This window comes from Micropterus salmoides, unplaced genomic scaffold (assembly GCF_014851395.1).
Source record: "Micropterus salmoides isolate LMB-PRFRI ecotype aquatic unplaced genomic scaffold, ASM1485139v1 Ms_hic_scaffold_16, whole genome shotgun sequence".
In the NCBI taxonomy this organism is placed as follows: domain Eukaryota; kingdom Metazoa; phylum Chordata; class Actinopteri; order Centrarchiformes; family Centrarchidae; genus Micropterus; species Micropterus salmoides.
This window is the reverse complement of record NW_024040707.1, coordinates 13,905,214-13,920,279: the sequence shown is the minus strand read 5'-3', so window position 1 is coordinate 13,920,279 and position 15,066 is coordinate 13,905,214. Positions and strand designations below refer to the sequence as shown.

Here is a 15,066-nt window from a genome sequence, read left to right as displayed (position 1 = left end):
GGGATTGGCTCCAGCCCCCCGCGACCCTGTACGCAGGATAAGCGGTTGATGATGGATGGATGGATGGAGGTTCTGAATGCAGGGATTTTACTCTAAGTGGGGAATTTTCACATTGTGGTATTGTTACTTTTGAACTAATTATTATCACTCAATATCTTTTAGGACATTATGAAGGGCCTATAATGGACCCTAAACCCCAGTTTGGGAACCTCTGTGTCTGTAGGCCTATATAGGGATTGTCCTTATTGTAATAAATGTTGTACCAAGATATCAGGCTAAATTATTATTGTGTACAGCTCTCGTGGACTGATAAGACACCAAGAATACTGCTGCAGTGGTGAACTGAGATGAGGAGCTTAAACAGCAATTCAGACATGTTCACAGGTCTGTTCTAAAATCATATCATCTCATGTTTATGTCTGACGTCTTCAGGGTCCCATTCCATGTAACCTGCTGATGCACAGAACTTCATTCACAAGATTAAGCAACACCACAAGCATTTGATACGTCACCATAACAACAGAAAGACAAGACTGGGAGGCCTTTAATCAACATGCATTTCAAAGAAATAACACAAAATATGTGTTAAACTATACACAAACGTGTCCAGTGCTGGTAAAGTCCACTCTGAAGTGTGAATAAAAAATCATGAGCTACACTCTCACATGGCTTTAGTTACAGCAACTCTCAGGTTGAACCTGAAAACTACAATGAAAAGAGAAGAAATTGTTCTGAGAAGAGAAGAGATTTCCTAGAAGTTAAGAATTGTTTCCAAAGTGCGAGGAATGGCAAGGCGAGTACAAAGAATAGCATCATACATGACATGCCTCGCGGACATATAGTGTTCCTCTCTCCACCCATTGTCTACACCCATCATACTTCCTCCTCCCCAGAGAGAGAGAGAGAGGGAGGGAGAGAGAGTATTGTCATCGTCAATGTTGTATTGTAATCAGACCAGATTACTTGGAGCAGTACAGTTCTCTTTCTCTTCAGCCTGTGGCAGATGTAAAGCATCATTCCCATTTGGAAAGGTAATCCTGAAACAAATATATAATGCTGACGCTGTTGGTACTTTGTGTTTGGTTCTTCTGCTGTGTGTTGGTGGTGTTTGGGGTTGACAACTTGTTGGAACAGGTTTTATTTCCAGTCGGGGCAGTGTTACATTATTATTGTCCTGTATGAATGTTGAGCTGCTTCTTGTTAAGTGTGCCTTTCTACTATTATGGGGCCAGTAGACAAGTGGCGTAGTTGGATTAAAATGAAACATTTTCTTAGTTTGATTCAGTAAAAAAAATTTCAAACACATCTGCCTCAGGGCATAAACAAATGCAAACTAATTTGTGAAAGCACTTGACTTCACTACATATGTAACTGCTGTTCTCTCAAATGCACAATTGTGTGTTTTCTAGTGTCACATTTCTCTGTTTATGAGGACAAATTCCTTTTTTAAAGTGTGTGTGTGGGGGGGGGGGGGGAGTTCTAAACTTTCTTGCTTTATGATACATGATTTGGTATCTTTTGGACAGACTCATCACTGAAATCATTCTGGCCTCATTCAGCACCCTGAGTACAAGGCTGACCGCCAGAAAAGACATGAGGTACGGACAAAATTCCTTGTAGCATCCTGAGAACATGCTTAAAGGACGAGGCAGATACTAATCTATAATTTTGGTAATGTCAACAAATCCAGTGAAAATACCAAAACCAACAATGTGTCAGTTCGTCTCTCAATATTTTCCAACTTCCCTAACCAGTCTGTGGCACGTTTGCTACGTTAACCACTTTATCAGGCACACCTGGCTAAAACGAATGCTTTCTAATCCAACACTCCTAATTCACACATGAAGGTTACAATGTTCAGTTGACTCAACTGTGTTATGATTACCTAATAAACTGGTAAATGAGTGTTTACATTTGCAAATTTTTTAAAGGCTAAATCATTTCCTAAAACAGCTGTGCATTGTGGATTTTAAAAAAATGTTACTCAAACTTGAGTAAAAAGTGCATTTATTAGGGGTCTGTTTTCAGCTGCAAGGTAAGAAAAATATAGAATGCCACCAGATTAATCCTTGTTGTTGGAGTGCATCACTGGTCTTAAAATGGTTTAATGTAATACGGTCATGTTTCACAGGGTGCCAACTTTCTCAAGATCACAAATTCTACAGGAGTTTCGTTCTCGATGCCAGGCACTTGCAGCCGATGGCAACAGAGGCTTTAAACAGGAGTTTGAGGTAGCTAGTATGTCTTAGAATTGAACTTGGATTGGATTTCTGATTTGTGAAGCTAAAAGTGTTTATCGTGTGCGCTACTTGTTTTTGGCTCTGTGAAGGAGCTAAATGAAGTTGGCAAAGACCTCCCCACCAGAGCGGGGGATTCAAACAGAGAAAAGAACCGATACCCCTACATATTGCCATGTAAGTGCAGAACTCATCACACTAGAGCAGATTACATCAAGTGTGTTGCAATGTGTGAGACTTGTATTTGTCTGCTTTCCATCTTCTGGTCATAGATGACCACTGTCGTGTGAGGCTGTCTGTTCAAAACTCCAATCCACACACTGACTACATCAACGCCAATTTTGTGCCTGTAAGAGCTCATTCACTTCCTCAAGCAAATTTGTTATTATCATTATTAGTTTGTCTTGTGCCTGTCTCTGCATTTGTCTGCATCTGTTAATGTCTGTATTCAGGGTGGAGCATCAGAAAGAGACTTCATCTGCACCCAGGGTCCTTTGCACAAGACCATGGCCGACTTCTGGAGAATGGTGTGGGAGCAAAACGTTAGGATAATCATCATGGTGACGGCGCTGAAACACAAAGACATAGTGAGAAAGACACATTACGTTTGAATGTATGTGTCTGATGAGGAAATTCCTAACATGTCCTTTAAGGTCTGACCTTGGGTATGTTTGCAGGTGCTGTGTGATAAGTATTGGCCTTTGGAACGAGGGACAGTTTATCATGGACTGATCCAAGTGACGACAGTGACCCGCAAACAAGGTCCAGATTGTTTTATCACCACCATTAACCTAAGACAGGTGAGCGAAAGACACATCCATCATCGCCTTTGTTGTCTTCAAACTACTGCTTTTGACTTCTGTGTGCACTGACCGTACCACTAATCAATCAAAGAAGAAGTCCTTGTGGTTGGATTAAAGGATTGTGTTTGTGTTTCAGAGAGACTGTTCTACAGCCAGGATAATCACACACTACTACTACCCTTCCTGGCCAGACCAGGGCGTCCCTAAAGACTCATCTTCTCTCTGTACCTTCACTGAGCATGTGCGGCAGAGTTTGGAAACCACTCCTCGCCTGGGGCCGGCTGTGGTGCACTGCAGGTCTGACCTTCAGCCTATCACCTTCTCCTTTAAGAAACCCGTTACTGTCTTATTTTTAATAATATAAAGCATAAATCCTGTAGCGTTTTCAGAGGCTTATCAATCAGATCTGAGACGGTGTTTAAAGTGAATCCTCTGTTTATGTGTTTCAGTGCAGGTGTGGGGCGTTCAGGAACGTTTGTGACATTGTTGTGGCTGATGCAGCTGTGTGCGAGGGGCATCCGGCCTAATGTCCGGGCTGCTGTGGAGGATCTACGGTTACATCGAATGTGCATGGTCCAGAATCTGGTTAGTGCTGTAATCACTCTCACCTCCAGTGGTGGATGAAGTAGTGATATCTTTTACTTAAGCAGCAATAACAAAGTAAAAAAGTACTCCATTACCAGTAAGTTCAAAATGTAACTTATGTGAAACTACAAAAGTATTAGCAGGAAGGATCAAAAGTAAAAGCAGAATGGCACCATTCCAAGAGTATATATAGTGTAAGTTCGTGTTTATGGGTATTATATTCAGAATTATTAATACACCATGTAAATGTAATTACAATTTTTATGGACTTGGTCTTTGGATTCAAAATGTTGTTGAGTAAATTAATATCAGCAATCTAATGTTCTCAAAGTATTATAAGCAAATCTAATTTTAAGGAAATTTTGAGAGGTACATGTATTCGCTTTCTTGCCCAGAGTTGGATTGATACTCTCATGTCTGTACGGTAAATATAAAGCTACAACCAGCAGCTTAGCATAAAGACTGAAAATGTGGGGAAACTGCTCTCCATGTTTCCAGTCTTTATGATTAGCACACTAAGCTAAGTTGCTAGGCGTAGCTTCATATTTCACAGATGAAAATGAGAGGTATCAATCTAATAATTGCATAGTGTCACTAAACTAGTCCTTTAGTGTACTGTATGACAATGCATCAAACACATGTGCTCATCATAAGCTTAGTTAAGTTAAATGGACCATAACCTGTTTAAACTGTTGTCTACTATGGAAACAGGAAAGTGTAAATGTATACCTGTAACTTACTCATTACTTTCTTATGACACTCCATTATCTCCTTGCTAAAACGTTGTGTGCTCTACTGTCCTCATCACCTGCTCATTCTTTTTCGTGTCCTCAGGAGCAGTACATATTTGTTCATCAGTGTCTGCTACACTGGCTAAGTGGAGGAACCTCTGCATGGTGAGAATAAAGAAAGAAGTGTGTTTATTAGTCATTGTAATGTATGACGACATTTTCACTACTTGTCTTCTTTCCCAACAGCCCACAAACTCAGGGAGCCAGTTCAAATATTAACCAGCACACTCAGCATCAATCACACAGCTCCTCAGGGAGGAGGAGACATCACCATCATCGACAGACACCTCCATCAGACCCGCCGCAGAACACACTGCAGCAGATTTTACACCCTGGGAACCTACTGAGGAGGTTACTGCCTTCCTCATCACTATTTAATCCAGGCTCACATGCCTCTTGAACTCAGTGAAACATACAAGACACAAGCAAGCTACTGGGTGAGAAAAACAAGAAGCCCTCATACAGTATCTGAGAAGTAAGAGAAGGACTGCAGAAATAAGAATGCGGTATGATGCTAAACCTTGCAGACACAAAACTGGCCTGACAACAGTGCAAACGAGTTCTGGTAAAGCAACCACAGATGCAGCAGTTTGTATTGTTACCAGAAGGGAGACTTAAGGAAAGAGCCTGCCATTCAGGTCAAACCTGTTCGTCTACGGTTATTTACTTCCCATGTCATTAGCGAGAACAATGACTGTGAGTTACATTTGGTTACTTGGAACAGGAAAACACTCTTCATGTTAACCCAAAATGTCTACTGTGCGCAGCTACCGAATGTTTTTGGACAGCTCATTGTTTTTGTAACTTTGTTTGCCTCCACTCCACGCTGAAGTGATGTTGCAAGATGATTTTTTTTTTGAAAAAAATCACACACACAATGCAGGTATCAGTACTTAAGGAGGGATGTGCAGGATTGATAGACTTACTAGAAAGGCAGACACATGGTATAGTGGCTGTACAAAAAAGGTCATGTTTCAAAAACACACAGGCACTGCCATTCTCCTTAGATGACTGAAACCTATTACAGTACATGAAGGAGCTATGAGTATTATACATTATAGAACATTAAGGGCTAACCCACTTTTTTTTAGTCTTTCATCTGTCATGTAATAAACATGTATGATACAATAGATCCCTCTTCGGGTAAGTTTTGGGGTTGGTGATGGACAGAGGAGAGAAATGAGGCTCCAGCAGCAGTCAGCATCCCTTGCCCTCCCTCCGACATGTCTCCATGTGACAAGTGCCAGTAGCTGCAGGTCGAGTGGCGGCACTGTATTGCAATAAAGTCAATGTCCTGGTGTGATTCAATGCTGCTGAGCTAGGCCAACAGGAGGCGCTACAGCCCCAAGCAGCATTCACAAACAAGTGATTCACCTTCAGAGTTCGGCGTGTCCTGACAAATGAAGTGAAACAAAGAAAGAGGGAGAATTCACACACAACTTGAAAATCAGCGTTTAGCCTATGTCTGGCTAATGCAGTCTTGATACTACCGAGGTCTTCACTGCAAGATTTAACAAGGCAGATGTGGGAAAGTAGAGCGACAAAGAGGGATGTCTATGAAAGCAGCATAGCGCAGGCCAACCCCAGTGAAAATATATATATATATGAAATATATTACAGATTAAAACAAAACAGATAATTAACAATTGTTTCAGGCTATCGGTAATAAGAACCAACAGTTAAAATAACATTTAAATTAGAGTTCAGGTCCAATAAAAAGATTAGACACTACATCCTTTGGCCAAACAAAAAGAAGAAAACTTGTGGTAAGGTTGAGAGATTGCCTCGATAAGACAAATTATCACCTGTATTGGTTGTCTGTGTATGTACAGTCCGTGTGTGTACGATATGCTGACACAGAAGGAATATAAACATATACATGCCACCCTTAAAGACCACAGATGGGTCTGAGAGAATACAAAACTACTGATAATGAGCAATCAAAGGCTGGGTGAAGAGAGAGAGGAAGGCTCTAGTCCATTTATTGTTGTCCTCCAGTCCAACTAGTGCACGCTCTCCGACATGTTAAGGACTTCCTGGATTTCGCGGACGACGAGGATGCGGGCAAGCATCTGCTCCAGCTGCTCTTTTGGGATTGGCTGAGTTGAGTACCATATGGGGCTGTTCGGCGCTACCACTGGCTCAGGAGTCAGGTAGAAGGTGTCATTGCGACCTTTTGCGCTCTGCGGACTGACAGAGAAACAGAAAACACGTTGTGAGAACACAGGTTGCACTTATTTACCAGATGTCAAAGTTGCAGTTTTAGCTCGTCTCTGCCTACGATACAATTTTGGTCAATACTCTTTGTCTGCAGCAGAGGATTAGTGGAAAATAGTGTATTTATTATCTTGCCCTCTCGCATTTATTCCCTTTGTCCGACTGACATCAGTGCTGTAACTTTTCATTATGGATTAATCTGGTGATCATATTCCCCATTAATCATTTCATGTAAGAAAAAGTGCAGATTACAATTTCTCAGAGCCCAAATTGACATCTTCAATTGCGTGTTTTGTCTGAACAACAGTAAAAAACGCAAAGAATTTAGTTTACAATGATGTTAAACACACAAAAGAAGCAAATCAAAGCAGAAACTAGTGGATGTCTGCCATTTTTGCTTGAAAACAAACCATTGAAACGAATAATCGCTTTCTGTAGATTGAGTAATCGTTTCAGGTCAAATTGACATTAGACCCTGACCGATACGGCATTTTAAAGACCAATACAGAGTTAGATTTTTGAGCATTTTAAATTACAATACTCCGATATATCGGATGATAATTTTTTTCCCTCGTTCTTTTCAGAAACACATAACATAAACAAATATTATCCCTAACATTTGTTATATGCAGTTATTAGACCTCACCAAGATAACATAACGCAGTTTAAAAATAAACTAATTTTATCTAAACAGTACTTCGAATGACAGTAAAGCTGATTATGTCAGCTTATTGCTGTGTTTTGTGGTGGATTTGTGGAGTTCAAAAGTGCCCTCTGGTGGAAAAACTATGAAACAACACGTTATTCTAGTTGTTATTTATAGGCTGGTACCGAAACACAGGTACCAATTTATCTGCTCATATCGGCACGCCTATTTATCTGTCGGCCTCTAACTGACATATTCTCCTTTATTTTGCCCTGTCCCAAGATTAACAAAAAGATTTACATTGTTGAAAAAGGGCCGATGACTGGAGCTAAAATTTAAACCCAAATTCTATATTGTTTAGTTTGTATAAGTGAGTTTATATAAGCAAAAAAGCACTGCAGGCTGGTGCGGTGTAGTATTTTGTACCGTTTATTTCTGTTTTGTTTTCCATATGTCTGTGTGCATAACACCATCTATTCTGCCACTGCTAATGGGTATCTGCCATGTGCTGACGATGTCTTTGACGTTTTTATGGCGCATGTTTTTATTGTGTTCAATATAATTTTGTACCCACACTGCAAACAGATTTTGTCAAGTCACACACTTTGTAGCTTTTTAGATTTTTAAGTAGCCCTTTTCTCCCTATTCACAAGCTGTGAAGGCTATTTTTAGAGACAGCAGAGGGCAAAGTAGTTAGTTGCCTTTGTTCCTGAGCATACAAGTGGCAGAAAACATACAAATCATTCACCATTTTTAAGAAGAGAAAATGGAAGAGTTATTATAAAGAATCCATGTTTTTGTCAGTTGCCTAGCAGCAGTGTTTAACCACTTGAACACTGAGTGTAACATGTACTCCTCGTCCCATGTCAATTACATAAACACAAGAGTTTTATTTAAAAAGGTAACAGAAGCACCTCAAAAGAGAAACTCTTGACTCATGAATTGATAACCTTAACCCTGGCCATAGTGAAAACACTACATGGTAGTACAAATAAGCAATTTTACATTTTTTTCTTTTTCTGACAAAATAAACTGTTGAAATATTGGATTAAAGTTTTATTACATAAAAAGGCAAACACCTCAAAACATACTTTAGCAGTAAGTTTCCTGATAAAAACATTCACCTCGTCATCCTTCCTATGGTTTTATATTTACCATTTGAAGAGGTAGAAATCGTAGAGCTTGATGGGGCATCGTAGCGGGTTCTCTGGGTCCTCTAGCTGCTCTGAGTACATGTCATCTGTTACTGAACAAAGAAAAATATATATACAGTAAGTAAATCATTTGTCCTTAAAATGGGGTTTCCTCTCATGATACCACAGCACAAAACCCGTTCATGTGCACGCCTTACCTTTCTGTCCAATGAACCTCTCTGTTGACTTAAGGTATCGGATGCTGGTGCTCTTGTCTTTAGGGTTGTTGGGACTCTTCCTGGTGTGTCTCAGCACCTTAGAAAAGGCCACTTTTAGATGCTGATCCACTGTCTTCAGGTGGAAATACCTGTTAAGATATACAGAATAAATATGCAATATAACAAATGTTCAATAAATGTTTGATTTATTTTATTTGAATCATGAAAGAATTAGCACTTAATTTTTCTATTAAGATATTTATTTTGTTGAGTAAAAGGGACAAAAAGATTTCACTTAATTTTACTCATGCATGTGTCATTAAAATCATAATTGTTTTGAATGTTCTAACTCAGATTTATGAAGTGATCCACTGGTAAGTGTTTGTCATGTTCTGACCATAAAGAATAGTTTAAAACCAAAATTAACCATGTGGTTTCTTCAACTTTCACTCAGGAGCTTTTAAACTGTAAAGAAATAATAATTTGACATTTACTGTGATGATTTTCAGTAACAAATGATGAGATTTTATCGTGATAACATTTTTGGCCATATCACCCCACCCTAATAGGGGCAGAAGGGAGATACATAAGCCCCCTTTTCACTGCACGGTACCAGCTCGACTCGCCTTTTTTTGGTTTTCCTTTGTGGAAAAGTTGTACCTGTACCTACTTTTTTTCCACATCACCTCCGTTGAGGTTCTATGCGAGCTGAGGCGATACTATAATGTGACGTGAAAACACAGCAGATTGCTGATGAGAAGTGATGGTGGGGCAAAAATGTGCTTGAAAGTTTTCGGAGTTTTCGGAGCTCTGCAAGAGGCGGCGGGGGAAGCCTGCGCCAACCCGTGGGAGGAGCTCGAGGCCAGCCAGCCGCCCGCTCACAGAGCCCTCTAGTCCCACTGTCACAGAGACTGCTGCAGCAACAACGACAGAGGAAAACACAGTTGTAAAGTTTTCATACCGCTTATCTGTCTTTACATTCTGAGTAATGTTGAAACGTTTTAACTTAAATAAAGAGAAAGCTTTTTGTGGGTTGCTGGTGCCTGTCGCATAGAAAATTATGCCGCGGCAGTTGTGTGTGGCGTCGCTATGACGGCCAGCTATATTGAAGGGTACTATCTCTGGGTACTATCTGCAATGGAAAAAGGAGCACGGCCAAACCGAGTCAAGGCGAGGCCAGTTGAGCTGGTACTGGTAATGGGAAAAGGGGCTAAAATAACAACTAGGGATGCAGCTAACGATTACTTTCATTGTCGATAAATCTGTCGATAATTTTCTCGATTAATCGATTACTTGTTTGGTCTATAAAAAGGTAAAAACTGTGGATCAGTGTTTTCCAAAGCTCAATATGATGTTCTCAAATACCTTGTTTTGTCCACAACCCAAATATATTCAGTTTACTGTCATGGAGAATTAAAGAAACCAGAAAATTTCACGTTAGATTCTGGGTTAATTGTTTCTTCTTTTTTTTTTTCCCTTAAGAAATTACTCAAATTAATTATGAAAAAGTTTGGCGGTTAGTTTAATAGTTGATAACTGATACAGACAGACAGAAAATATTGCTGCAGGTCGATGAAGCACTATAGAAAAATGCTTCATGTGTCATGACTGAAGTAAATGCTGCATGAGGGAAAATGGTGCAACTCACTTGGTGTTGAAGAACATTAGAGTTGTGAGCAGTGTGGAGGGAGAATGAGCTCCCAGCTGTTTACATTCCCACAGCATCTCCTCTGTCACATGGCTGGGGATAATATACCCTAGTAGATAAGGTGAAGAACAGAGTATAAAGACCTGGCAGTTTGTATAAGTGCTGTGTTCAGGACATTTCTGGCTAGCCGGTGGAGTGTGGACTCTATGAAAACTGCTCTCTGTCTGTGTGATGGATGTATAAAGAGCTGCAGGTCTGTGTGTCTGATCAACGACGAGGGCTGAGCCCTACACCTGGACTATGTAGCTGCATAATTTAAGAAAAATGAGAAAAATATCAACAGATTGGATAGAGATGGGGCAGAGACCTGGTGACACCCCTAACATAGTAGGCTTGTGTATTCACAATTTTGCACTGTACCTGAGATAAAATGAGTTCATAACACATTAAGTTAATTACAGAGGAACACACATTGAAGGTCCACACAAAGTTTGGCAAACAAATTTTGTTCACACCTAGCGGATGAATAGATGGACTCCAAGGCTCCAAGATCTGGTGCAGACTGTGAGCGAAGCGAGTGTAGTACTGATCTGAGAAAACGTCATCCACACGACCATTATCAAACAGATACTGTAGGAGAGTAATTGGAGAAAGAAAAGTCAAACAGTGTTTCCACATCAAATCCAATGACTATCAACAGAGATGGAGGTGTGTGCATTGCGAACTTACTTTTTGTATGCACAGAAATACATAGTAGAGAACATCAGACTCGTAAGTCTCCCCTTCCAGCCCCCGAGCCTCTGTTGTCATCAAAGAGAGACCGATGCAGAGTTCAGCTACCGCACACGACACCAAGTCCTCCTGGAAACGCAGTGCTTGGCGTCCTAAAACACACACACACACGATTGGGATAACAGATGAAAACAGAGACGAGATAATGACAATACACTTATGTGCATAAACAACAAAATATTGTTTTGACACTATAATGAACATTGTGTATATGCACGTACGGCCAATTGGTGCCAGTTTATTTTTGTCTGATTTGTCCAACTCTGCATTTTTCCGCTGAGCCCAAAGCCGCCACACGTCCAGCCCTTCCTCTGGCTTCAGAGTGGCAGGCAGCAGCAGCTCCTGCACCTGCACCTGCTGCTGTCCTTGGCCATCTACCTCTGCTACCACTGTCTGACCCTGTGCAGACACACACCAACACTGTTGTCAAGAGATACGGGTCTATATTTATATCTAACCATGATAAAAGACTAACATAGCTCAACAACTGTGAATGTATTCATTTTTACCTGCAGCTGCTGTGCGTCCTGCCCTGACAGACCCTGTGTGTGCAGCACTTGTTGTTGTGGATCCCAGATAAGGGACTGTGTAGCATTGGAGTAGCCCTGTACTGCCACAGGGATGTGGATATTTCCATTCATCAGCTGGGCTGGGAACAGTGTGTTTGCAGCGAGTGTGTGCACCACTTCTTCTTGGCCTCCCATTCCTCCAGAGCTTGTTATGCTGGAAACGGCCTGCGCTGTCTGACTTTGACTGGCAGGGATTTTCAGCTTGTCGTTCTCAACAGTAACTTGCGTTGGCATTGTGGTCATTGTTGTAGTGTTTGCTCCCGCGACCTGCACTGTTCCATAAGCCTCCTGGGGGATGGCAATGTGCGTGACCTGCTCACGGCCTCCGGAACCAGCAGGAGCAGAATAGACAGGGATTGTCCAAGTCTCCCCTGTGGGACTGGTGATAGTGCCTGTAGCACTGTAAAGGTGGGAGCTGTCCACGGTTAGGAGGTCTGGCCGCAGTGACACGTAACTTTGCTGCTGGCCCTGTCCCTGAGGGATGGCCAGGACTGTGGCTACTTGCTGACCAGGCAGGGCATAGGACACAGTGATGGGCATGTCAACCTTACGCTTCTTGGCTGGCTGGAGGACCCCTGCTCCCTGTGATGTAGCAACGGTGGTTCCCAGTACCCTCCTCTCAACATTGTCCTGCTGCTGGGTGGGAGAGAGGGCCCCCACTGTCTGAATTTGGATCTGTTGTCCTCCTGCAACGGCTGCCACCAACTGGGCTTGCAGCTAAAACACATGGGTGAGGGACGATAAATTCAATAGGGATACACCAAAATGAAAATTCTTGGCTAAAGCCGAAACCAAATACCAAACATTGAACAAGTACATTCACACCTTTTCCATTTATTTTGCCTTTTTTTTTACCATTGCATTGATTAAATAGTCGAAAGATTTGGAGAGACTACGGTGGGTAGGTCCGAGGCCCAAGAGGTTCCGGTAAGTAAATTACATGTGTACATTTTCTTTTAATGTACACATAATGTAATATGTTTTAGACTTTCTGTGAATATAATCCAATTAATCTTATTTTCATACTGTATAGACACCTTATTTAGAAAACTGGACGTCACATGTGCATCCTCGCACTAAATTCATCAAGTCCGACCCAATATGATAAATGTTGTGTGGTTCTCGTGTCGCGTAATACGAAGACTTCACAGCCTCTCTTCAGGTAGGACTCTCATACTGAAAAACATGTCTTTGTAAAGAGAGAAACTAACAGGATTACGTCGCTAACCTGCCTGTCAGCTCGCTCTGGTCCGATACAGTTATCATAATGGCTTGAGTATGTGTTCACTCCAAATTTAGGTGCTAGCTTAATCGCCTTCTCAGAAACGAGTGACAGAACCACTCAAAGCGGGTCAGACCGTTTGTTGCCTTTTCTAAGACGTTAGCCTCAGATGGAGTGGATGTGCTAGGAGACAATTCAGCAGAACAGTGTCTGCAAACGGTAATTTTTGCATCTTTCTTGGATACTTTAAAATACTTCCACATTGCCGACATGTCAATGTAATTGTTGATAAAATTTAATCAGTCTTTTGAGTTATTAGGCCGAACACCGAAAGTGCTATTTTTGCTATTTCCGGCCGATTAATTTTAGTGGCCGAACAGTGTATCCCTAACATTCAAACTCTAGATGATGGGGTGCTTAAATGTACCTGCTGGTGCTGCTCCTCTGTGAGGTCCCCAGGCTGAATCAGCTGTGCAGTAGTCACACCTTGAAGCTGTTGATGGGAGCCAGAGGGCACTTGGAGGACCTGACCCAGCATCTGGCCTTGCTGCTGGCCCTGGATTTGCACCTGAAATTAGAAACAATAGGCCAAATTTAGACCTGACCAATGATTGAATGGAACAGGGTTAGGGGATAAACACAACACAAAGGTCTAATAAAAAAAATAAAAAAAAAGGTACAAACCTGCACTATCTGTTGCTCTGTATTCTGTTGTACAGACTGCTGCTGAGATGTGGACTCCTGTATCTGTTGCGGCTGGACCTGCACCTGAACCTGCATCAGAAGACAGTGTCTGTCAAAAGAGCTTCATTTCAAGGACAGGGCTCTTTAACAGAATGTTTTGTGACCATTTAGTCACCATTTTAGACCATTTACCGGACAAGCCAATTCCAACAATGACCCTGCCACCTCTGTGCTGTCTGTATAGATGCAGTTCGCCTCTTGTTGGTAGACCATAGTGGTTGTGGTGGTGGTGGTATCTCCACTTTGCTGACTGAATTCCTGCAGGGCATCTGGACCCTTGCTTGCCAAGGACTCCAGGAACTCCTTCATGCGATGCTGAGGGATGCTCCGAGCCTTTTGCCTCACAAGCTCCTCGTAAGAGCCTGTGCCATCCAGGGAGTTGTTCATTGCTGCTGACAGTGTCTTCTTCTGTTGGTAGATTTGAGAAAAGGCAGGATTCACTTGGGGTTGTTTTTAATTACATTTATGCTTAGGTACGTGACATAGATGCATCAACAACGACTAACCATATAATTTATTACATTTCAACAATCCTGTCAAAACGTTAATGACTCAAACGCACTTGAAAAGGCAAGAAGAAAGCGACTTCATTTTTTAAGTAAAAATAAAAAGGAGCAAAAGCGCTGTGCTGACATCAGTTTTATCTTTAAAGTATTTACAAACTGTGCTCCAATGTCAACACAGACAGATGGTAATACGAAAGGGTTAACCTAATTCTAGCTGAGTGTGTATGAGCAGGGACAAAAGCGCGGCCACTTTCCAAATCCGATGCAGTATTCACAGAAGCGACGGAAACCGCTAACATAATGAAAACGTGCAAGTTTTACACAACAATTGAGTTACGGCTATGTGCTTGCAATGACTCCATAACGGCGCATCTTTCAGCTGATTACACAACAAGCTAGGTTAGCCAGGTACACGGCTAGTTAGCCGCGTGTTGTTTGCAAATACGATCCAGCCACAGCTGTGTTTGGCAAAGTGTAATAATACGATCATGTGCACAAACAACACAAGAGCTAACGTTACGTAGCAGGTGGTACATAAACAGAAAGCATCGGAAACCTGGGTACCTCTCTCCTGCAGTTAACGCTACCCCAACTGCATTTATTTGTGTTCTCTGGTATATCCAAAGCTAGCAGGCTAACGTTTAGCAGGCGCGTTAGCTAGCGTTACCTCTCTTCCTCAACCGGGCCGAGGCTCGAGCCGCCCACAAACGCTTCTCTACCCTCGAAACGTTACTGCTCTTTCAATGAGCAGAAAAGCGAGGTGCTACTAACGTTTCTCTGTGGCTGATGTATTCTTTATTTGTCGTGGTTTTCGTCAAATGGCTAGCTGTAGTTTTTCTTTTTCTTATCCACTCATATTTCGCTGGGCGCCATCTTACAACACTTTCCCTCAGACCAATAAGCAAGCGATTTGTAACTCTGTCGTGCTGACGCGATATTTCCACCACATGATATC

The 15,066-nt window shown here is 41.7% G+C and overlaps 2 protein-coding genes across 5 annotated transcripts; one reads left to right on the top strand and one right to left on the bottom strand.

Annotated features, from left to right (window-relative positions):
- The first annotated feature begins 466 nt into the window (after positions 1–466).
- LOC119905360 (receptor-type tyrosine-protein phosphatase V-like) lies at positions 467–5,546 on the top strand. Its single transcript, XM_038722306.1, has 11 exons — positions 467–1,031; positions 1,527–1,598; positions 2,132–2,231; positions 2,330–2,414; positions 2,510–2,586; positions 2,690–2,824; positions 2,915–3,037; positions 3,177–3,337; positions 3,490–3,625; positions 4,460–4,521; positions 4,603–5,546. The coding sequence occupies exons 2-11, from the start codon at positions 1,594–1,596 to the stop codon at positions 4,814–4,816; spliced, it is 1,098 nt and encodes a 365-aa protein (XP_038578234.1). The 5' UTR covers positions 467–1,031; positions 1,527–1,593; the 3' UTR covers positions 4,817–5,546.
- LOC119905359 (glutamine-rich protein 1-like) lies at positions 5,367–15,039 on the bottom strand. Of its 4 annotated transcripts, none has more exons than XM_038722301.1 (12): positions 14,883–15,039; positions 13,738–14,013; positions 13,546–13,635; positions 13,289–13,429; positions 11,580–12,356; positions 11,292–11,469; positions 11,008–11,162; positions 10,794–10,908; positions 10,279–10,387; positions 8,631–8,779; positions 8,435–8,525; positions 5,367–6,606 (listed from the first exon to the last, which is right to left on the bottom strand). In XM_038722301.1, exons 2-12 carry the CDS (start codon positions 13,990–13,992, stop codon positions 6,420–6,422), a joined length of 2,247 nt encoding a protein of 748 aa, XP_038578229.1. In that variant the 5' UTR covers positions 13,993–14,013; positions 14,883–15,039; the 3' UTR covers positions 5,367–6,419. The 4 variants fall into 4 exon arrangements, with proteins under 4 accessions (XP_038578229.1, XP_038578231.1, XP_038578232.1 ...); XM_038722303.1 differs by having other exon boundaries at positions 14,779–14,989; XM_038722304.1 differs by lacking the exon at positions 14,883–15,039 and adding an exon at positions 14,676–14,759.
- Between the last annotated feature and the right edge of the window lie 27 nt (positions 15,040–15,066).

Excerpts from the sequence above, each read along its gene's own strand:
- LOC119905359 (XM_038722301.1), bottom strand. The coding sequence starts at position 13,992 with ATGAACAACTCCCTGGATGGCACAGGCTCTTACGAGGAGCTTGTGAGG. Across the intron at positions 13,430-13,545 it reads CAGAGCAACAGATAGTGCAG|GTGCAAATCCAGGGCCAGCA; the intron begins GTTTGTACCTTT and ends TTCTAATTTCAG. Across the intron at positions 10,909-11,007 it reads TATTTCTGTGCATACAAAAA|TATCTGTTTGATAATGGTCG; the intron begins GTAAGTTCGCAA and ends ACTCTCCTACAG.
- LOC119905360 (XM_038722306.1), top strand. Across the intron at positions 2,415-2,509 it reads ATACCCCTACATATTGCCAT|ATGACCACTGTCGTGTGAGG; the intron begins GTAAGTGCAGAA and ends TTCTGGTCATAG. Across the intron at positions 2,587-2,689 it reads TCAACGCCAATTTTGTGCCT|GGTGGAGCATCAGAAAGAGA; the intron begins GTAAGAGCTCAT and ends GTCTGTATTCAG.